We start from the raw sequence: 24,500 nt of genomic DNA on the forward strand, positions 1-24,500 counted from the left end.
TCATATTAAAGAAAGGTGTGAAAAAGTTGTCAAATACTGAGTAAGCTCTTTAGTCTGAAGGGTAGACAAACAAGGGGGGGTGGAGATGATGATGATTAGTGGTTTGAACTGGTTGAATCTATTAAAGGTCATGATTAGGTCCAAATGCTATCATAAAAAAGTTTAAGTCTTTAATTAAAAAATCTGGTGCTAAAAAAAAAAAAATCCGGTGCTAGTGAGATTATACAACTTCTATAGACTTTATTCATGACCTTTTGAAGTCCTTAGAATTGTGTTGTAACAAGACTTAAAAGCTCTTGGAACAGTCCACGGGAAATTCAGGTGATTAAATCCCAAACAATTTACTATTAATTTATCTATTAACTTTAACATTTTGTTAATGAAATTATTTGAAACTATTTTTTGGTTGCAAATAAAAGAAACCTACTTGAGCTTATTTAAGTATAAAAGGAAACATTTGAAAGATATTAATGTAGCTCATAGAATCCTAGAAGTTAAACACTTAGCTTTGAAAATGGAAAGCCTTTAATAGCAAGAGTTCAGGTATTTCTGAATTTTTCAGTTAATCAGGTTTTCAGTCCCTCATTTTAAGCTTAGAGTTTCAGAGTTATGAGAGAGAAAATTGGATTTTGGCCAGAAGGGCAGGGCCACAAAGTGCAGCTCTGGTCTAGACACCGGGCTCCTGTCCTTGAAGCAAGCACTTTTCCAGAGAAAAGTGAATGTGAGAAGAGGTAAAAGGGAGTACTATCAATATTTGTAGAACTTTTATTAATGCACACAACTTTATAGAGGGAATACTAGGTCTAATGTGAGGAATGAATAATTACTTCCTATTTCTGTTTCTTAAAAGCATTTATTGCGACATAGTTCATTTCCTTCTGGTGTAGCATTTAAAATACTGTGTTACACGTCAGTACCTTATGCTGTTGCCTAACTATTAAATCAGCAAACTGTAATGAGTAAGGCTCAGATGTCATGTCTGCATGATATGAAGAGGACTTCTCTTTATGGTTTATTGCTCAATCAAGTAACCTCTTTAAAACAGTATTTGGGGGACGCAGGCTCAGCAGTTTAGAGCCTGCCTTCGGCCCAGGGCATGATCCTAGAGTCCTGGAATCAAGTCCTACATCGGGCTTCCTGCCCGGAGCCTGCTTTTCCCTCTGCCTGTCTCTGTCTCTCATGAATTAAAAAAAAGAAAATCTTTAAAACAGTATTTGAATAATGCCAATCTATTTTATTTATTGGCAGACTGCTGGAGAGATAAGCCTAAGTCTTTTCTGCCCAGAAATTCTTTGGTTATTGTATATGTTGAAGTTAGGTTGTGCTGTAGTAGATAAACTCACATAATTGTGTCTTGAACAATAGATATGTATTGCTGTCTCTTGTAAATGATCTAGAAGTGGGAAATCTAGAACAGTCATGGTGACTCTGTGGCCCTGCAGAACCCTGGTCCCTTCTACCTCTGTGCTTTACATTTTGTAGGCTGTGATCCTCCTTTTCATTGTACAGATGACTACAGCCATTTCATCTGAGTTTCAAGGAGCAGATTGAGTTAGGAAAAGAAGTGAGTTGACAATTGACAGCCTCTACTACTGTCCATTCTGCTTTCCTGCTCTCAATCTTCTGATCAAGTCTTCTTTTGGCTGTGTCAGTGGGACTGTATCCTTCTGATATTTCCCTTTCTGCCTTTTTTCATTTTGCTTAGATAGATACATAGATAGATAGATACATAGATAGATAGATACATAGATAGGTAGATAGATCTGTCTCCAGTCTCCTTCCATGAACCTTGGGAAAATCAGTTTATTGTTCTTTATGATTTTATCACTTACAAAATGCAGAAAGGTGCCTCTCCTATTGCCCTCTTAGGAATGATTAGTAGTAACTAGCTCCATAAATTACCTACTTGATTCCTTTGTCAGGCACTATGTTAGGTGCTGGGATTCTTAAGAAGTCATGGTTTCCATCCTCATGCCAGCTAAGAACACCGTGTATAATATGGATAAACAAGAGGAAACAACTGAATTAGATACTTTGAAAATGTTCTTTGAAAACTGTGAAGTGATGTTAGTGTAAGTATTTGTAATAAGAAATTACATAATTTTCGAAATGTATTGAAGACCTTACAGGTGGTAGTTACCCTTTATGTTTTTTTTTTTAAAACATTTTATTTATTTATTCATAGAGACACAGAGAGAGATGCAGAGACACAGGCAGAGGGAGAAGCAGGCTCCATGCAGGGAATCCGATGTGGGACTCAATCCTGGGTCTCCGGGATCACGCCCTGGACTGAAGGTGGCGCTAAACCCGCTGAGCCACCAGGGCTGCCCCCTTTATTTTATGTTAATGAGAATCCAAAACATCAAAACTAGTCCAATGGTAATACTCTGCATATTGCTGATTGAGGAGCATTTTGGTTTTGCCCCCACCCCCAATATTTTGTTTTCCTTCTTCCCTCATAGACACAGATCCACATAGACAGTGTAGATATATGTTGACACGTACATCATAGGTATGTCGGCAAAATCAGCATCAGTTTATATGTTCAGTTATATATTTTTAAGCATTATTTTGTGGGTTTTTTGTGTTAAAAGATTCTTTGAAAATGTGATCTTAAAATGATATCACAATCATTTTATGAATATTATTTGTTAACTACTAGGAATGTATTTTTACTAGTCTCTGGCTTTCTAGCATTTAACAATGGCTGAATGAGGGAGGTTGGTAGAGATGATGAGAAATGGCAAATATATCAATTAGATAAGATGAGGGGGCTGGGAACTCTCTGAGTAAATGAAGATAAATAAATGTGTTTTGGCTTAGTTTGAATTGGTAATAATATGATGTCAGGAATATCATAGTCTAACTTAAGTTGAGAGACAACTCGGGATGAATTTTATTTTAAGTAAAAAGGGCTTATAATTTAGAGCTCTGATTTCATTAGTTGCCAGATTATCAAAACCTTTGGCTTTGTATATTAAAGATTATGCAATAGTTATACTCAAGATTTCTAAACAGGTTTTTTATTAATACTGAGGAAGAATTTATTACAATGCACTATTTATGACTGAATCTCTTTTACATGATGTAGTCAAATGAAATGCTTTTGAGAGGACTAATGTATTAGATTACCTGCTATTTTCAGGCTACATCTACATTTTTTACTCTTTTTTTTAGGTTTTGCTTTTTTGGCTTATGGTACTACTAATCATATAGATAATAAATATTTTTAAAAAGATTTTATTTATTCGTTCATGAGAGACATTGAGAGAGGCAGAGACACAGGCAGAGGGAGAAGCAGGCTTCATGCAGGGAGCCCGCTGTGGGACTTAATCCCGGGACTCCAGGATCACACCTTGGGCCAAAGGTAGACGCTCAACCGCTGAGCCACCCAGCTGTCCCTAGAAAATATTTTATTTTATTTATTTTATTTTATTTTATTTTATTTTATTTTATTTTATTTTATTTTTAAATTTTTATTTATTTATGATAGTCACACAGAGAGAGAGAGAGAGAGAGAGAGAGAGAGAGAGAGAGAGAGAGAGAGGCAGAGACACAGGCAGAGGGAGAAGCAGGCTCCATGCACCGGGAGCCCGATGTGGGATTCAATCTTGGGTCTCCAGGATCGCGCCGTGGGCCAAAGGCAGGCGCCAAACTGCTGCGCCACCCAGGGATCCCCCTAGAAAATATTTTAGATCAAGTACAGTGGAAAGCAATATAATGTTACATGAATTCTGAGTCCTGTAGACTGGGGGTTCTAATCGTAATTCTACTGCTTGCAAGTTCTTTGTGAGACCTTGGGCAAGTCACATTACTTGATTTGTTCAAGTTTAGATCTCTCTTAGTAAAATACGAATTATGTTGTCTGTTTCACAAAGATTGTTTTAAAACCAGAACTAACATATAAAAGCCCCCAACACAGTATTTGGCATACAGCAGTCACAGACATTGAATAAATCACAGCCATTACCAACAATAGCAACGATAGTGATTTTTTAGTTCCTTTTCTTTCCTAGCTTTTAGAAAGAAACCAGGGCTAGGAAGCTCTTTTAGACAAGTACTTTCTGCTTTGTGATAGACATTGAGTAAAGTCAGCAGTGGTGTGAGTAGGAGTTTCAGTGCCAGAGGTTGGTTTCAAAAGCTGTTTGGAAATAGACTTAACGCCTACAGTCTTGCCAGTTGCTTTGCTGAGAGCTAGATTTTCAGTGGTTAACAAAAAGACATGCTGTTTAAAGTCAGGTGGGGGAGGCAGACCTTAAGACATCACAGAACAGAAATATATGGATTTTCAGATTGTATTAAGTGCAATGAAAAGCAAATAAGATGCAGTAGCTTTAAAGTGAATTTTTAGGGGAAACCTCTCTTTCTCTTTCTCTCTCTCTTTTTTTAAAGATTTTATTTATTCTTGAGAAACATAGAGAAAGAGGCAGAGATATAGGCAGAGGGAGAAGCAGGCTCCCTGCAGGAAGTCTGATATGGGACTCGATCCCAGGACCCTGGGATCATGGCCTGAGCCAAAGGCAGATGCTCTACGCTGAGGCACCCAGGTGCTCCAGGGGAAACTTCTCTTGAGTTAATTAAATTTAAAACCTAAACATTGTATTACGTATTCTATTTTGTTACCTGTTTTGCCCAAAAAGGTCTGGTTTCTGGTTCCATGCCAGTGTGAGGTTAGAAGATTCTCTGTCATTAGCTCACGGACTAGCAGTGATAGGACATTGTACAGTCAGAATATAATTTTTCATACACCGCGTTTTCACTTTGTGTTTCTTTGTGTAGTAGACACTTTGTGTCTACTTTTTTTTCATTCTTCTGTGCTTTTGAAAGGGTGATTTTTTAATCTATTCATAAATGACCCTGCTCTTTCCTCATTTTTAGGACTCCGGTCAAGGTAACCTCTACTTAGAAAGCTCTTTTGAAGATTTCTTTCTAAAATGCAAAACATGTTTTTAAAACTTGTGTTTAAACCATCATTGGTTTCCAGTTGCCCTTAGGAGAAAATGAAAAGTTCTTAAAGTGGCCTAAAGGTCTGTCGTGCTCTATCCATTCCGCTTGCTTCTTCAGCCTCATCTCTGATTACTTGTGAGTGTCTTCACTAAGTGTTCAGACCATAGGATCTTTGCTTCATGGTGCTTGTTTCCCATTCTTAGAATATTAGAGGTTGTCCACTTCAGCTGTTTCTTTCAGAGGGGAGAGGGGTAGGAGGATGGGCAAAATGGGTGAAAAGGAGAAGGAGCTGCGGGCTTCCAGTTTGTGGAATAAGTCAGGGGAATAAAAGGCACAGCATAGAGAATATTATAGTCAGTGGTATATTGTAAAAGTGTTACATAGTGACAGATGGTAGCGACCCTTGTGGGGGTAGCATAACATACAGAGTTGTTGAATTGGAGTTGTTGAATTGCTATGTTGTACACCCCAAAGTAATGTAACATTATGTGTGAACTATACTCAAATAAAAAAATTTTTTAAAAAATGACGTTTCTCAGGATGCCTGGGTGGCTCAGATGGTTAAATGTCTGCCTTCAGTTCAGGTTGTGATCTCAGGGTCCTGGGATTGAGCCCCAAGTCAGGCGCCCTGCTCATTGGGGCGTCTGCTTGTCCTTCCCCTCTGGCAGGGCTTAACTCGCCCTGTCTCGCGCTCTCAGATGAGTAAATCTTTTTAAAAAATGACGTTTCTTGGGATCTCTGGGTGGTGCAGCGGTTTGGCGCCTGCCTTTGGCCCAGGGCGCGATCCTGGAGACCCGGGATCGAATCCCACGTCGGGCTCCCGGTGCATGGAGCCTGCTTCTCCCTCTGCCTGTGTCTCTGCCTCTCTCTCTCTCTCTCTGTGACTATCATAAATAAATAAAAAAAAGATTAAAAAAAAAAGAGAAAGAAAAAAAAATGACGTTTCTTGGGATGCCTGGTGTGTTATTCGGTTGGGTGTCTGACTCTTGATTTTGGCTCAGCTCATGTTTCAGGGTTGAGTGAATAAGCCCTGCACCAGAGGTTTCTTTGAGCTTTAAAATATAGGGATTAGGCACCTTGCTTTTCTTAATTTCTTTGGTCGTCCTTCTGTCTATCTGTCAGCATGCTTGGACAGTCGTAATCCATGGGCTGAATGAATTAATAGAAATGAGCTTGAGAAGTTAAGCAAATTAGAAAGCCTGTTAACACTTCAACCGCCTTTTCAGGTTCTGATATCAGTTAGGTTATTCAGATTTATAGTGCTCTCATTGTGAAGTTTTACTTTTTTTTTTTTTTTTTTTTTAAGATTTTATATTTTTGAGAGAGAGAGAGAGCACAAGAGAACACAAGCAGGGGGAGGGGAGGAGGGAGAAGCAGACTCCCTGCTGAGCAGGGAGCTTGACCATCTCAGGACCCCAAGATTGTGACCTGAACCATCCCAGGACACTAAGATCATGACCTGAGCCAAAGGCAGATGCTTAACCTACTGAGCCACCGAGGTGCCCCTGTGAAGTCTAATTAATGACCATTTCATATTATGGAAGAACTCTGAAAGCAGATTAGAGGACTGTTTGTGTAGTATTTTTCTATATTTCCTCTTTTAAGGGGGAGTGACAGTAATAAGCAGTCACTGTTTATTTTCATCAGTATTTGGATACATGAAAGGAGGAGGCTAAGAAAACTTGGTGCCCACAACAAGGTTCTTCCTGTGTCCTGGTGGCAGCAGCTTCTGTGCACTTTAATTCCTCAGAAAAAGAGAAATCTCAGCATTAAGAAATGAATATTAGGCATCTGGGTAGTATAATGCCGTGGACAGGAATGTGGTCAGTTTGAATAGTTATCTTTTAATAGTTGCGTTGCAGTGACTTGGAGCATTATGCTAAGCGAAAAAAGTTAGAGAAAGATATTCCATTTATGTGGAATTTAAGAAACAAAACAAATGAACAAAGGGGAAAAAGAGAGAAGCAAACCAAGAAACAGATTCTTAACTATATAGCGAACACACTGATGGTTACCAGAGGGAAGATGGGAGAGGGGTTGGTTTAAATAGGTGATGGAGATTAAGGAGGGTACTTGATGAGCACCGGGTGATGTATGAAAATATTGAATCATTATATTGTACACCTGAAACTAATATAAGTTAACTGGAATTTAAAATCTATAAAAAATAGTTATAGCATGGTTTTTATTGTACCTTGTTTTTTTCTTCATTGGTTAGCTCTCACTGGGTCGGAGCAACAAGTATCTATAGGGTGATAACTGTCAGGTACTGCCCTGGGCGTTTTTTGCGGGGGATTTATTTTTGGGCTTTTCTTAAAATTCCCACAACAGTTTATTTAGTAAGTTAGATGTTATTTGTCTCAATGTTGCACATGAGTAACTGCTCATAAAAGTGATATAGCTTGTCTGGCCACACTCAAGTGGTGGAGTAGAATTTGATTCCAGGTCTGCCTGGCTAAAAACTTGTATTTCTTTCACTACTTTATTACTCAGCATTAAAGACATCATTTTCCTCCCTGCATATAAACTTTGCTACAGGAAAAGGAAACACAAATTAATCATATTAAAATGAGTCCCTTTTTAGCTCAGCATTCCCCAGAAGTATTCTGGCCGGGGTGTGAGAGGTTGTGATCATAGATAGCAGGTGGAGGCAGTTGTGAAAGACTTGACATCTGTGCCACCTTTTACTGGCCCTCCCACTATTAAGATACCTGTGAACTTAAATTTAAAAAAATAGTAAAAATAGAAAATCACACACACATATACACACACAAAAATAACATAGATTTCTTCAAATACCAGCATTACTGGGGAGAGGGGCCTTACATGACAGGGTGGGGAAATGTTGGCGGCGGGGGGGGGGGGGTGGACATCTAGGTTCCCACACCAGTCTACTTCTGGTTCTTGCATCAGTGACCAGCCAGGCTATGTAACTTTATATTCTTAAACCTCTGACCCCCAGCTTTCTAAAAGGTACTCCATAGAATGCTACATTAAAAAAGCAAAAAAGAGAGATACTTGTGACTTTTATTATTTTACTTTCTCTCTTCCCTTTCTCCATTCTCATGTCATTCTGCCACTTTTGTGGTGTTCTCTGCACCATTAATAATTTATGTCTTTGCTCACTGATGGACGGTGAGCTCAGAGCAGGGCTTTGTGTATCTTGTTCACCACCCTAGGTGCTGAATCAAAGTACTCCCTGTCATCCAGGTCTGCTTAGTTCCTGGGATTGGATAGTGGGTTGGGTAACAAAGGATACTCTTTATTTCTGGAGTGACTGGAAGAGAAGAAAAGGTAGGAGTTTTGGAGTATGGAGAAGAAGGAAGGGATAGAAGAAGAATAGAGGGAAATAGAGGGAAGGGGAAAAGAAAAGGATATGGTTGATAAGGAGGATGGGGGTGGGGAGGTTGTTGTAGGTTTTCTCACTATAGGACTGGAAGCTGCAAGCTCTGGAGTGTAAGGCAAAGGCTTGTATGCAGGTGAGTTGTGTGTAAGGCCAAGAGCTTGTGCCAGAGGATACTGACTGTGTTCTCTCTACCTTGAGTGGATTAGGACCTGATTTAAACAGCTTTTACTGACACTTGTGTAACATTTATTATGATTTTTTCTTCATGCTTCTGTTCTACTTAAGTCAATAGTTAATTGGGAAGGAGACTGATTGCAGAGTATGAGGAATCCTAGCTAAAATAAAGAGGTTTGACTTCTTTGCCACATCTTAAGACTCCAGGCCTCTTTTATAATGCTGAGTAAAATTTCAGTGGACTGATAGGAGTAGGGAGCAAAGTGTTAAGACCTTACATGGTGTTGCGCCCTCCCCCACCACCCTTTCCTTCTTTACTTTTTATTACTTTTAAATTTTTATAAAGCAGGCGCTAGGTCCAGTGTGGGGCTTGAACACGACCTTGAGATCAAAAGTCACTTGTTCTGCCAACTGAGCCAGCCAGGTACTCCCTCCTCCTTTTCTGACAGCTCTTACCACTCCTCTTCAGCTATGACTTCCCTGCTTCCTTACTGTTTCTCAAAACTGCCCGGGGTTCCTGCCTCAGGGCTTTTTACACTTCATGCTTTTTTTCTGTCTGCTACTTTTCCCACAGATATCCATCCACTAACTTGCCCTCTTACCTTCTTCAAATCTCCAGTGTCAAGCTATCTTTGAGGCTTTCCTTGACCTCTGTGAAAAACACCTTCCACCTCTGCCCTATTTCTTTCTGTAACATCAGATGGCATTCTATCTGTCCTGTCTACCCTCACTAGAATTTTAAGTTTCATGAAGACTGGGACTTGGTTTATATCTCTAGTGCCTAGAACAGTGCCCAGAATAAAGCGCTTCTCTTCTGTGGGGAACATTTTTGTAACAGGCTGGGGAAAAAAAAAAAATCTGTCCAAATCTAGAGATTAGAGAAAACACCTCTTTTTTTTTTTTTTTTTTTTTTTTGGTTTTGTCGTTGTTGAAGTATCCTTTTTTTTTTTTTTTTTAAGATTTTATTTATTCATGAAAGACACAGATTGAGAGAGGCAGACACACAGGCAGAGGGAGAAGCAGGCTCCATACAGGGAGCCTGATGTGGGACTCAGTCTCAGGTCTCCAGGATCAGGCCCTGGGCCAAAGGCAGGCGCTCAACCATTGAGCCACCCAGGCGTCCCTGGAGAAGTATCCTATTCAAAAATGTCAAAATGTGAGGATAGACGTATAATTGAAATGAACAGATAAAAGAACTAAAATAAGGTGTTGCTAGGTAACCTTAATCTGAAAAAAATAGGGCAACCTGGGTGACTCAGCGGTTTAGCACCGCCTTTGGCCTAGGATGTGATCCTGGAGACCTGGGATCGAGTCCCATGTCAGGCTCACTGCTTGGAGCCTGCTTTCTCCCTCTACCTGTGTCTGTGCCTCTCTCTCTCTGTGTGTGTGTGTCTCTCAGGAATAAATTTAAAAAAATAAGAAAAAATAATTCTACAAAAACTAGTTCTTCTAGGGAACATAGATCCTCTATATTTTGTCCTTAAAACCAACCTATGTTGTTCACATTTCCTTTTTTGGCTAATGCTTTCCCATCACTGCTTTTCATCATATTTGTCTCTACTGCTTTCCACTTAATCTTAATTCTGTGTTTTTTGAGGTTTTAACTCAACTCCTAGCTCAAAAAAGATACTTCTAGTCATCACCTAGTTGCTTTCTTTGTTTGCTGATCTCCTAAATATTGCTCAAGTGACACTTAGGTAGTCTACTGTGTATTGTTTATATGTGTATATCTTGTATTTTCCATCTGTCTGCCTTTTTGTGAGAGCTAGGATTGTATTGTAATCTCACTGCCCAGGACCCAAACTGCAAACAGCAGTTTTGATGCAGATTGACTGGATTTGAGGACTAGAGGGGGTCCCACAGGACCAGCCAAGAGGGTCCTTGGCTTTGTGCAGAATAGAAATCAAACATCAGCCAAAGAGGAAGTGAGAGCCGAAGTTTATCGAAAACACAGAGGATGTAGATACTGACAGTGTCTGGAAGACTTGGAAAGAAAAGAGGAGTGAGTCTTGTCTTTGATTGGGGTCTGGGGTTTTTATGGAGGATTGTGGTCTGGTGACATATCTTCTCAGGCATTCAGGAACACACGTTTAGGTGACTTAGAACACCTATGCCCTGGAGTCCAGGGGTCTTGGAAAACTGTTCATGATAGGTTCATGATGACCTTGCCTGGTCACTCCTTAAGTGTTAATCTATTGCGCTGGAAAACTCCAAAGAAAACATTGACTCCTTGACCTATACAAGGAGGACATACATTATCTGTTTTATAAGGCGTATGTATAAAGTATAAAGTGCTAGGTCCTAGCAAGAATAGAAGCAGGAGAAAGCAACAAGGGAGTTTTTCATGGGGTTCTTTAGTTTCCTGGTCTCAGTTGCAGAAGCCTTCATGTAGTTTTATTAGATATATTAGTATTTTTAGGCTTTACTTTAGGAAACTTAGTCGAACTCTTGGTATAACAGAACCTAGTGAAAGGCTACTTCCGATATTTTAGGTTCAGTCTAAACAGAGAAACAAGCATTTATTTCTTGAAACGTTTATGAGACTTTGTTTTGCTTTATGCAGATAAGTCCTACCAATTTAAAAATACTCAAATATACAATTTGAATACCTATAGTAGGTGGCCTGTTAAGACCTGAAGAAATACTGTTTTGCTTCACATTTAAAAGAAACTGTGGCTATATAAGTTTTAAGATGTTAAAAATAGTTTGGGACCAAAATATATAACTATGTTATGAAAGTGTATATGTGTTATATTTAGATAACTCTACAGCTGTGGAGGTAGAATAAACATTATTGTATAAATGTTGGTATCATTCAGAAATGACAGGACCTAAAATATAAATGGTGGGTACTTGGGAGTGCAGGATTGGCTTGAGAAGAAAAGGGACTTGAATTATATAATGGTGATAGAATGCTGACGTTTTACTTTTTGTTCTTTGCCAGATAAAAATTGGAAGAGAAATAGACTGTCACTTTCACCATTTCTTTTATCTTGTTTTTATATATCTTTTGTAGGAGTTCATTTAGTAGGGGATTCTTTGACATTTTGATTTATGCATAAAAGGGTCTAAATTTTTTTTAAAAAAAATCATGGTGCTTTCTCAATAGCTATTTCTGAAACCATAGGTCAGCTCTAGAAATCATTTTGCTGTTTTAACTTACTGAATTAACATGGATGTCTTTTTTTTAAATAATATATTTATTTTTTATTGGTGTTCAATTTGCCAATGTACAGAATAATACCCCAGTGCTCATCCCGTCAAGTGCCCCCCTCAGTGCCCGTCACCCATTCACCTCAACCCCCCACTCTCCTCCCCTTCCACCACCCCTAGTTCATTTCCCAGAGTTAGGAGTCTTCATGTTCTGTCTCCCTTTCTGATATTTCCTACCCATTTCTTCTCCCTTCCCTTCTATTCCCTTTCACTATTATTTATATTCCCCAAATGAATGAGACCATATAATGTTTGTCCTTCTCCGATTGACTTATTTCACTCAGCTTAATACCCTCCAGTTCCATCCACGTTGAAGCAAATGGTGGGTGTTTGTCGTTTCTAATGGCTGAGTAATATTCCATTGTATACATAAACCACATCTTCTTTATCCATTCATCTTTTGATGGACACCGAGGCTCCTTCCACAGTTTAGCTATTGTGGACATTGCTGCTATCAACATTGGGGTGCAGGTGTCCCGGCATTTCATTGCATCTGCATCTTTGGGGTAAATCCCCAACAGTGCAATTGCTGGGTGGTAGGGCAGGTCTATTTTTAACTCTTTGAGGAACCTCCACACAGTTTTCCAGAGTGGCTGCACCATTTCACATTCCCACCAACAGTGTAAGTAAGAGGGTTCCCTTTTCTCTGCATCCTCTCCAACATTTGTGGTTTCCTGCCTTGTTAATTTTCCCCATTCTCACTGGTGTGAGGTGGTATCTCATTGTGGTTTTGATTTGTATTTCCCTGATGGCAAGTGATGCAGAGCATTTTCTCATGTGCGTGTTGGCCATGTCTATGTCTTCTTCTGTGAGATTTCTGTTCATGTCTTTTGCCCATTTCATGATTGGATTGTTTGTTTCTTTGGTGTTGAGTTTAATAAGTTCTTTATAGATCTTGGAAACTAGCCCTTTATCTGATACGTCATTGCAAAAATTCTCAACAAGATACTAACCAATAGGATCCAACAACACATTAAGAAAATTATTCACCATGACCAAGTAGGATTTATTCCCGGGACACAAGGCTGGTTCAACACTCATAAAACAATCAATGTGATTCATCATATCAGCAAGAGAAAAACCAAGAACCATATGATCCTCTCAATAGATGAAGAGAAAGCATTTGACAAAATACAGCATCCATTCCTCATCAAAACTCTTCAGAGTGTAGGGATAGAGGAAACATTCCTCAACATCTTAAGAGCCATCTATGAAAAGCCCACAGCGAATATTCTCAATGGGGAAGCACTGGGAGCCTTTCCCCTAAGATCAGGAACAAGACAGGGATGTCCACTCTCACCACTGCTATTCAGCATAGTACTGGAAGTCCTAGCCTCAACAATCAGACAACAAAAAGACATTAAAGGCATTCAAATTGGCAAAGAAGAAGTCAAACTCTCCCTCTTTGCCGATGACATGATTTCTTTCGATCCAGCTCTGTTTAAGAGAATCCTTTGGAGAAATATTAATAACCTGCAAGCATATATTAGTTCCTAATTTTTTTTATTTGTTCTAAAATTCTAGGAATTGAAGCCATTTTTTATGAAGGAAGTTGGCAGTCACTTTGATGATTTTGTGACCAATCTCATTGAAAAATCAACATCATTAGACAATGGTGGGTGTGCTATCACAAGCTTTTCTGTTCTTGAAGGGGAGAACAACCACAGAGCTAAGTAAGTATGAATTGCATTAGTTTCTTTTAGTGCCTACATACGTGTACTCTGATAATGCTCAGTGATCAGAATCTGAACTGCAGTAAAAATGCCTGGATTCACATCCTGGCACCACTTTTTATTAGCTCTGTGTTGCCTTGGGCAGATTCACCACTTGAAAGGAGGGTTTCTTCATTTTAATATGAAGATTATATAACAAGCCTGTACCTCATTTAAGACCGTGCTGACTTATAAAAGAGCTGACACTTGCTGAGTGCTATACATTTAAACCAATGACCCGGTGACGTAGGTATGATAACAGTCTGCTTGCGACAGATTAGGATACCAAAGCATGGGACAGTTACCTGTCCAAGATTACACAGTGGGTATTAGAATCCAGAGCCTTGCTCTGAAGCCTGTGCTCTTTGCCTCATCATTATAGTGCCTCTCTATTGTACTCTATACAACACTTGTAATAAAGCACATATATGTTTGTAATTGGTCAGGCATCCAGAAAAACAGAGGGAAAGCTGTCAGAGTCTGATGTGTGCCAATTTGCCATTCTATGCTCTCCTCACTTTTATGCCCTGATGGTCTCTGGTAGTTATTCCTGTTTTGGAAGACTGTTTGGACCACTAATAGTTGACAAGTGTGGGTGGTCATGCAGAAAACCCTAAAGAAGATGATAACGCTAGATGTTTAAAATGTGAGATTTTAGTAACTGGAGGTAACCTTTAAGATCAGGAGGCTGTTGAGGATTGTTAGAAGTCCTTTAACATTAAGGAGATTATCATAAATTCTAGTGCCGTTTTAGAGGACAGACCAGTAACAACATGTGAACTGGAATATGGCTAGAGGACTACTTACGAATTTAGGGATGCTTAGGAGAAGGATGAGTGATTGTCAGTGTGTGATGCCAGGAATGCATTTCTGTAGGAGCTGGGCCTTTGAGTGCTGCTTGGTGAGAGGCGTGCCTGACATCTCTTCTTACCCAGATATGCATGTGTCTACCCCATAGCATTGTTCAGGAGTAAATGAGATAATGCACATAAAACCCTTCACATAGTACCTGGGTCATAGTGAGAAGGTGCTTTATTAATGTTATATGCTGTAGTTGTTAATATTCTTTCTCTTACTCATAGGTTTAAATTTCTTAAAATACTTGAAGTATTTATATCTTTTTTTTAATTATTTGCTCTTCCCAGAGATTTGAGAGCACCTCCAGAACATGGAAAGATTTTTGTCGTGAGGCAATCTCTGTTAGAGTGAGTATTTTTAGTTTGCTTTTATTAATTATAAGTTTGAATTAAAAATTGTTCTGATTATTAAAATCACTGCTTAATCTGTGTGGTTTTTTTTTAAATGATTTTATTTATTTATTCATGAGAGACACACAGAGAGAGAGGCAGAGACATAGGCAAAGGGAGAAACAGGCTCTCTGTGGGAAGCCCGATGCAAGACTCGGTCCCAGGACCCTGGGATCACAACCTGAGCCAAAGGCAGACACTTTAGTCACTGAGTCATGAGGCATACTAATCTATGCATGTTTAATGAGTTTGTTCTGAATTCATATAAATCATCAGTTTTGATGCATGTACATTCACCATCTCTTTCTTGCTCCTTCTTTGTGATGTTCTGGTTCTTTGGTGTCAAAGGAGGAGTTAGAGGTTAGTATGGTTATGTGCCTTCTGATAAATTCCTGGAAGTTGCGACTAGGGAATTGATTACCTAAAAAGCTAGAACAGAAGTTTTCTAATTAGGTAAACCCCTTCACGAGAGTTTTGGTGTTGCTGCCTTCTTGGTATTTTATGTATTTTTCATCTCTTCTTTGGCTCCCCAGCTTTGAAGTTTGATAGTTTTCTCAGATTTGCTTATTTTAGATTGTATGAATTCTGTGAAAAAACTTAGGCAATGTAAATTAATTATGATCTCATTTGTGAACTGAAAAAGGTGTGTTTTGGGTAGGTAATGAATATTTATTTTGTAATGTTCTTTGAGTAGATCATTTATTTATTTGCTCAGTCATTCATTAGAATACTGCAGTAATTTCATCTGCATTAGGATAGGTCATCTGAAATAATTGGGCTGGTGAAAAACTATCTCAAATATTTTAATGTGCTTTTTAAAAAAATACACCTTATATTTATCAAAATTCACTGAGCCAACTTGATTTATATTTAATGAGAAGGCCACAGTTTTCTAAACATGTTACAATATGCAGAATACAGTTTTAGTGTTTTGCCACACTATTGTTTGAAGAAATCTAACTTTTATTTATTTTTCTTTTATTAAATTAAAAAAAAGATTTTATTTATTTGTCAGAGAGAGTGACAGAGAACACAAGTGGGGGGAGCAGCAGGCAGAGGGAGGAAACAGGCTCTCCACTGAGCGGGGGGCCTGTTGGAGGACTCCATCCCAGGACCCCAGGATCATGACCTGAGCCAAAGACATCTAGATGCCCAACAGACTGAGCCACTCAGGCACCCTGAAATTTAACTTTTAAAATCTGTATCTGTGGGGAAACACAGGCTTTTCATATAAAAGGGAAAAAAATATTTTGAAAATTATAATTAAGATTTTAATGATAGAATTGTACTTTATGAAAAAATTATAGTATACTTGAATTACAAAACTTTTTTTCAAAGCTTAGAGAGCATGTGCCTGCTTGTGTGAGTGGGGGGAGGGGTTTCAGAAGTTTAACATTCTGTGATTACTGTTAGAGATGTTTACTTATAATTACTATTTGAGAGTGGATTTAGTATCTGCTGAACTGCCTTGAAGTCTTATATATGGTGTTTTAAAATTAAATATAGATAATTAATTTTATTTGTTTGAACTGCATTTACAGTGAGCTGTTTGAGGTGGACCACATCAGAACAATATATCACATGTTTATTGCCCTCCTCATTCTCTTTATCCTCAGCACACTTGTAGTAGATTACATTGATGAAGGAAGGTAAGACGGGAAATAGAATGTTTGGCTAGTTGATGCATGGTGTTGGGAGTTTTCACTGTATTTTAATTTTGGTGATTTGGGTAAATTTGATTCAGAAAATCCCAAAGCAGCAGATTGGAGGGTGAGATTCCTCTCTCTCCCAAAAAGCACAACTAAAAGGAGTATTAAAGTTTCATTACTTTTGTTTTAAAAATCATCTATTTTAGTAGTTTCTAGGTAACTTTCCTAAAGAATTTTGTATATATGATTTATCAATTTTCCTACTATGGTATGCATTTCAGGTTGTTACCAGAAATAAGTAATTTATTGGAATTTAATGCTTGAAAAACTTTTTTAGAAGATTTATTTTTTAGAGAGAGCGCTCTGGGTGTGCATGAGTGAGGGATGGGGCAGGGGAGAGAGAGAATCTCAGATTTCCCACTGACTTGGGAGTCTGACTTGGGGCTAATCCCAGGACCCCAAGGTCATGACCTGAGCCGAAAGCGTCAGACACCCAGATGACTGAGCCACTCAAAGGCACTTTTCTTTTTAATATAAAAATGAAATTTAACTTTAAAAAGACAGTGTGGTAATCATACATTGAATTACGTGCATTATTAGAAAATTACATTTTGAGATAATGGTATGATAGTATATTAATTGATTTTTGAATTATGCCTATTTACTTTTGAAAAATCATCATCTTTTGGGCATAATAGTTATTGATATTTGAATACTTTATGTATTTTTTTAAAAAAGATTTTATTTATTTATTCATGAGAGACAGAAAGAGAGAGGCAGAGACACAGGCAGAGGGAGAGGCAGGCTCCCATGCAAGGAGCCTGATGTGGGACTCAATCCGAGGTCTCCAGGATCAGGCCCTGGACTGAAAGTGGGCACTAAACGACTGAGCCACCCGGGCTGCCCTGTATTTTTTTTTTTTAAGATTTTGTGTATTCATGAGAGACAGAGAGAGAGGCAGAGACAGACAGAGGGAGAAGCAGGCTCCATGCAGAGAGCTGGATGTGGGACTCGATCCTGGGACTCTGGGATCACGCCCCGAGCCACCCAGGCGTCCCTGAATACTTTATGTATTAACTTTAGAATATCTTAGAGCTTAAAATTGATGTTAGAATCTAATCACTGTGAAGTTTAAAGTTTATTTATTTTAGGTTATCTTGGGTATCTTATGGTCAAAGATTATTATCTTAGGGACTTTTAGATTTACTGTTGGGATATATTGTGAAGCAGAGGCCTAGAAGCACCTCGCCTCTTGCACAACTATTACCCTCATGACCATAACAGATTAATATCGTGTTGTGTTTCCTAAGGTTGAGAGTTTGAGGTCTGAAAGTTTTGAGTTCTATGAGTCAATGCCTATTAAAAATTCACTTCTGTGCTCTTTCTCTGTGCTTTTTCTCCGTAGGCTGGTGCTTGAGTTCAATCTCATGTCTTATGCTTTTGGCAAACTTCCAGTTGCTATGTGGACATGGTGGTCCATGTTCTTGAGTACACTTGCAGTTCCGTATTTCCTCTTTCAACGTTGGGCCAGAGGCTACAGCAAGAGTTCTCATCCAGTGGTCCATTCTCTATTCCATTGCTTCCTTTTCATGGTCTTTCAGATTGGAGTTCTAGGTTTGGGACCAACATATGTTGTCTTAGCATATACATTACCACCAGCTTCCCGGTGCATTGTTATACTTGAACAGGTAAGGTTTTGAGTGTTGCCCAGTACCATGCTATGTTTAGTTAAAATAATAATATTGATATTCTATTAGTTTTAGTTGTATTAGCTTGATAGATTGTGCTATTACTTATAAAATTAAAGTGTTAAACTCAATCATCTCATGTCTTAAAATTCATACTAGCTTCAGTGTTCTGAGTCTTGATAATGAAAGTATATTGAGTTTAGGAAGAATTCAGATCTTGTTCTTGAATGCTTTGTAGAAGTCATTTAAATTATAAAATAATTTTGTAATTAAAAATTCTACCTTTGAGGTAACAGATTGATTGGTTTGTCATATAAACTCTTCGCATCTGAGTAAAGATTTGTTTATACACCCTTCGGAATTTTCTGACTTACACTGGCTGTTAATGCTCTGTGTGACTAATGGGAAGGAATGTTTCAGGAGATTTTCTTTGAACAGGTTTTTAATTTTTTTACTGTAATATACCTATAATACATAATGCTGTTAATGCAAAATAATTTGAATAATAACACGTCCTTCTTGACAGTTTGTTTTTCATTTGCCTTATTCCATAAACGTGAACTTGAGTTGGTATATGCAAAATTAGGAAGTTCTTTGTATGATTTAATCTAGTGCTGTTCTGGAGTTGCTTATAGGAGACAAGACAATGGTAGAAAATTCATCTTTTTTTCCCCCCTCCTTTTGTAGATTCGTTTCATAATGAAGGCCCATTCATTTGTCAGAGAGAATGTGCCTCGGGTACTAAATTCAGCTAAGGAGAAATCAAGTATGTAATTTTGTTAGGTCAAGGATTATTCAATAGAGTATTTCAACCTTTGGTATTTAGGGGGATGGCATTTTACATTCTATAGACATTGTGTTTGATTTTAAATATATAGGATCCATATTGATTTGGAAAACTATCTCAGTGTTTCCTGATTGTTCCTCTTTTGCTTTTGTACCTACCATTTACAAATACTGATCACCAGAGTCTTCAACTTTGTCTTATTTTTATAGAATGTTACTCATTATACCCATGTGTGCTTACTCTGAGTTGCTACTTCAGACCCTGGGAGGTATTTCTAAGTCACAGGATTAACTTAGTTTAGAGAGACTGGTAATATTGAATAAATATAAGAAGAAGTCACTTTGGGAGATAAGGAAGAAATGACATGAGCTAAGAGAGGTCATTTTATTCTTCACTATTGTGTGCTTTCTTATTTCTGACTTTTATTTGCCAGGAGAAATATCAGAAGAGTATCTGATATAACCAGAGTTTTCCTTTTCCAGAGACTATTCCGGTACCCACAGTCAATCAGTACTTGTACTTCCTGTTTGCTCCGACCCTCATCTACCGTGACAACTATCCCAGGTAATTGTACTGTGGGGTGGAAATGTGGCGAGTATAGCATGAGTGAGGTGTGATAGGTACTCAGGCTCCAGTTTATGTAGGGTTACAAAGAATACAAAACGAGCTTTAACTTTCTTGCTGGCCCTGGGAAGCCCCAAATGGTGATGCTAGCTATCCAATTTGATTACGGGAATTGTTGACAGAATTATACAGGCATTCCATATTGCCAAAAGTGGTATTCTGGGTGGGAAAGTACTTTGAGGCTCTTTATTAAAGTTGTTACTTTATTTAGAAAACTTATTTTGTTTCTTCCTTTTTAGGACTCCCAGTGTAAGATGGGGTTATGTTGCTATGCAGTTTTTACAGGTGAATTTTTTCTTTAATCACTTAAGGTTTGTTGATGAGTGGGACATGCGGATTCAAATTTACAATAATAATTTAATATTTTTTTTAAATTTTTTTTTTATTTATGATAGTCACACAGAGAGAGAGAGAGAGAGAGAGAGAGAGGCAGAGACACAGGCGGAGGGAGAAGCAGGCTCCATGCACCGGGAGCCTGATGTGGGATTCGATCCCGGGTCTCCAGGATCACGCCCTGGGCCAAAGGCAGGCGCCAAACCGCTGCGCCACCCAGGGATCCCAATAATAATTTAATCTATTGAAAGTGTTGGTAAATCCATGTCTGCTGGGGACTTTAGACCTTTTTCTGAAATCTTAAACTATTTACCAGTATAGTAAATGGTATTTGTCTTGCCAACATCAAAAGTAATTTCCTTCAGTAGAAGAATTAAAGTCATTCCATTTGGTTACTGTAGTAGACCTCTACATTAATTTCTGCCTCTTCTTACAGTTTTTTATTTTGAAATATATATGTATGGGTATGGTCTGACATGTTCCCCATCTCCCCCCCCCCCCCAGCCCTGCTCCATCAGATTCAGAAATTCCAGAAGATCCCTTTTTTTAAATTGAATACTCATTTAATGAAATAAGTTCTTTTATCCTGGGTTTCATGTAGCAGGAAAGGGAGGTTCCAAGAGTCTGATTTTTTGGTATGCCAGTTGGTAAAGGGTTGGGGAAAGGTATGCTAGAAACAAGGCTGGTGTAATACCTCTGAGGGATTGTGGTTTGGCACTCTTGTGCTAGTGTTCAAGAGAATACCTATGTGAATGTTAGTCTAAGGGTCACATATCTACTTTTGAAGGAAGAACAGTCACCATCTTTTCTTATATTAAGCCATCATTATGATAATTTTATCTCTGTTCCATTTCAGGTTTTTGGTTGCTTTTTTTATGTGTACTACATCTTTGAAAGGCTCTGCGCCCCCTTGTTTCGGAATATCAAACAGGAGCCCTTCAGCGCTCGAGTTCTGGTCCTATGTGTGTTTAACTCCATCTTGCCAGGTAACATGGGTACTGGTTCATTTGGCCATTCATGAAGTTGTAAGGAAAAAGAGAGCTGTTGCATATGCACACCTTTGATTTTCCTGCTTTTTGCTCTGAAGTCATCTGTACATCTTTACTCATCTCAGCTTCTTTCCATCTACTTCATAAGTGAGTATACTTGTAGTTTCAGCTCCATCTTTTGGTTTGTGTTCTGACTTTCACTGAAGTTTTGTTTTCTGTGACTATAGATAGTCTATATTCATGCCTGATCTTCCTGTTCACTATTCAGTTCATTGTAATTTTGATTCTAATCTGAGCAGGACACTGTTGTGGCCCTTACTGAATTCACTCGTAACCTCCTGATTCTAAATCCAGTAGATAGGTTAGCCCTTATTCTGTTTCACCTCCACAAAGCATTGTCTGGATGCTGTTGACCACGTTTTGAAATCTCTGTCTTGCTACTCATTCTCCTTTTTTGTCCATACCTCCATCTCCTAACTTCATTCATTCCATTTACTGTTTTCTAGAGATACATGAGTACTTATTATGTGCCAGGAACTGAGGACATAGCAGTGAATAGGACATATATGCTCTTTATTCTCTGGAGGCTTGTAGTTTAATTATATTTAGTTTCCTTTACTTACTTTTTTCTTTGCCTGTCAAATGTTGATCATGGTTTCTATTATCTTCTTTCTTCCTATAACCTCTCTCCCAGACTCCTAGGTTACCCTCCCTGCCCTTCCCCAAGATTTACTCCAATAAATTATTTTATCTGTTCCTCTAATCGAATATGTATCAAATGCATATCTTCCTCAATAGGATGCAAATTCCTTGAGATCAAAGATTGTGTCTTACAGCCAGCCAGCCAATCATAGTCTTTCCAATATTGTCTAATACATAGTAGATGCTCCATAAATATTTTTTGAATAAGCAGGTGAATGAAAGGGATACGCATAAAAATGGATATTTTACAATATAGTATAATATACACTACTTAAGTAGGACAAAGTGCTGATGAACTTTGTATTATATTGGACATGACATTTAATCTTGGGTATTGAAAAATAGGTGTTTGGCAGAGAAGTAGTGAGTGGAAACATGCTTCTAGGTAGTGGGATGGAAGCAAAGGCATAGAATATTTTAGAGTGGCAGAAGTCCAGTCATGGATCATGTTTACAGTACTGGGCATAAAGTCAAAGATAAGTTAGCCTTGTCACTATGGACATTTTGGGCTGGATAACTGTTTTGGGGGCTTTTATCTGTATTATAGGATATTTAGCGAAATCTCGCCTCTAAAAACTAAATACCAGTAGTACAACCCTTACCCCTTGAGCTGTGACAACGAAAAATGTCTCCAGAATTGTCAGATGTTCTGTAAGGGGCAAAATCTCCCACAGCTTTAAGCAACTGGTTTAAAACAATGCATGAGGGCTAGATTTTAAAGGGACCTGGGAACCAAGTTACGCGATACATCTAGGCAATTCTATTAAAAACGGGCTGGGTCATTTGTTACCTATAAAACCCACTTGGATGTTAGTGCTTTCCAAAACTAAAATAACTTTCAAAAGAACATGGTGTCATCTCTTGGAGAAATAAGCTGGAACAGTAACTTCTGTTTCACAGAATAAATCCAGCTAAGCAAATGATGACATAAAATTAATTGCTTGGTATGTGAGCTATTTGGAAAAACTCCTAGTTTTGTTAATCTTATTTTTAGGTGTGCTGATGCTGTTCCTAATGTTTTTTGCCTTTTTGCACTGCTGGCTCAATGCCTTTGCTGAGATGTTACGGTTTGGTGACAGGATGTTTTATAAGGTAATGTATCCTTGGATCCCTCTTTCTTTTCACATTTTACTTATGCACTTTTGTACTCATTGTTAAGTATTTGAGTGGTGTTGGTTACTAGCTTTTTAACATAAACATTGTGAGATTCTTTTTCCATAAGTTTTACCAACATTAAGTCTGAGATTCTTTTTTTTTTTTAAAGTCAAATTTTGGTGTCGATATTCTTTTTTTTAATAATAAATTAATTTTTTATTGGTGTTCAATTTACCAACATACAGTATAACACCCAGTGCTCATCCCGTCAAGTGTCCCCCTCAGTGCCCGTCACCCACTCACCCCCACCCAGGTGTCGATATTCTTAGCCACAGCTTCACAGCCTTATTTTCTACCTCTAATATCTGCTCCCTTAATAAAGCATGTGGTTTCTACTAGATGCTGTGTTGGTGGGGAGAGCATGTGTCCAGAGAGCATCATGAAACTTTGCTGATTGTTCATTTGAAATTGGCGGTCTGGTGCTGTAGGAGTGATCTTAGTAAATCATTTAAGACTGTTACATAAAGGCACCTGAGTGGTTCAGTTGGGTAAAACGTCTGCCTTTGGTTCAGGTCATGATTCTGGGGTCCTAGGATTGAGCCCCCGTGTTGGGCTCTCTGCATAGTGGGCAGCCTGCTTTGCCTTCTCCCTCTGCCTGTTGCTCTGCCTGCTTGTGGTCTCTTTCTCTCTCAAATAATAAATAAAATCTTTTTAAAAAAAGACTACTGAATAGTTTCTTTTTCTTTTTTTTTAAATTTATTTATTTATGATAGTCACAGAGAGAGAGAGAGAGGCAGAGACATAGGCAGAGGGAGAAGCAGGCTCCATGCACCGGGAGCCCGACGTGGGATTCAATCCCGGGTCTCCAGGATCGCGCCCTGGGCCAAAGGCAGGCGCCGAACCGCTGCGCCACCCAGGGATCCCTACTGAATAGTTTCTAAAGGAAATAACTTTTCCCTCCTTTATTTTTGAAAGGCATTAGTTACATTTAAAATAGTATTCTCGGGATCCCTGGGTGGCGCAGTGGTTTGGCGCCTGCCTTTGGCCCAGGGCGCGATCCTGGAGACCCGGGATCGAATCCCACATCGGGCTCCCGGTGCATGGAGCCTGCTTCTCCCTCTGCCTATGTCTCTGCCCCCCCCCCCCCCTCTGTGTGACTATCATAAATTTAAAAAAAAAAAGTTAAAATAGTATTCTCACACTTGACAAAGTTGAAATTAAGTTCTAGACAAGAGCCAGGGTGTTGATGGTGTTCTATGATCCTGCCTAAAGCCCGCTAGAGTTTTGTTTGTGGTAGTTCTGGCAACACCCAAAGCCTTCTACTTCTTTCTCAAAGAAACGGGGTTGTGGGTTGCACTCTCTTGATTCCACTGATCTGATCTTAAAGTAGGGAGAAAGATATTACAGGTAACCATTGTCTCCTTGTACAATGTAAATTTTGTCATTATGGTACCAGCGGGATAACTCCTTGGGCTATCACACTAAGTCTATAGGACCATAGAATTCTCTCCCTGTGTTTTAGCCAGGTAAGGGGATTTATTGATTGCTATTTAGATGAACCTTATATTTAATGACTCTATATGTTCTGTATCTTCTGTCATAACTCTTTGGATAATGAGACAAAATGAAGTTAGGGACTTTATCTATAGAACTAAAATTAGGGACGTCTGGGTGGCTCAGTGGTTGAATGTCTGCCTTTGACTCAGGGCGTGATCCTGGGGTCTGGGGATCGAGTCTTGCCTCGGGCTCCCTGAAGAGAGTCTGCTTCTCCTTCTGCCTATGTCTCTGCCTCTCTCTCTGTGTCTCTCATGAAGAAATAAATAAAATCTTAAAAAAAAAAAAGCATTAAAATTAATGTCATATATTGAGCACTAGTGAACAAAATGCCTTTCAAGATTTTTCTGACATTAGTGTATGGACTAACAAATTATCATAATAACACACTCTGGATATTATGTTGTATGTATTTGTTCTTTAGGAATATGCAGGGGATT

At 38.6% G+C, this 24,500-nt stretch overlaps 1 protein-coding gene across 2 annotated transcripts in view; it reads left to right on the forward strand.

Annotated features, from left to right (window-relative positions):
* The window catches only part of SOAT1 (sterol O-acyltransferase 1), a 76,354-nt gene that overhangs the window by 43,063 nt on the left and 8,791 nt on the right, over window positions 1–24,500 (forward strand). For both annotated transcript variants that reach the window (XM_055319192.1, XM_055319193.1), the window contains 9 exons: window positions 13,205–13,353; window positions 14,538–14,597; window positions 16,181–16,288; window positions 17,694–17,976; window positions 18,664–18,742; window positions 19,246–19,327; window positions 19,627–19,672; window positions 20,577–20,706; window positions 22,406–22,503. In XM_055319192.1, the coding sequence (XP_055175167.1) occupies window positions 13,205–13,353; window positions 14,538–14,597; window positions 16,181–16,288; window positions 17,694–17,976; window positions 18,664–18,742; window positions 19,246–19,327; window positions 19,627–19,672; window positions 20,577–20,706; window positions 22,406–22,503 (1,035 nt within the window). The remainder of the gene's footprint in view (window positions 1–13,204; window positions 13,354–14,537; window positions 14,598–16,180; window positions 16,289–17,693; window positions 17,977–18,663; window positions 18,743–19,245; window positions 19,328–19,626; window positions 19,673–20,576; window positions 20,707–22,405; window positions 22,504–24,500) is intronic.

Source organism: Nyctereutes procyonoides, unplaced genomic scaffold, assembly GCF_905146905.1.
Source record: "Nyctereutes procyonoides isolate TBG_1078 unplaced genomic scaffold, NYPRO_anot_genome, whole genome shotgun sequence".
Classification (NCBI taxonomy): domain Eukaryota; kingdom Metazoa; phylum Chordata; class Mammalia; order Carnivora; family Canidae; genus Nyctereutes; species Nyctereutes procyonoides.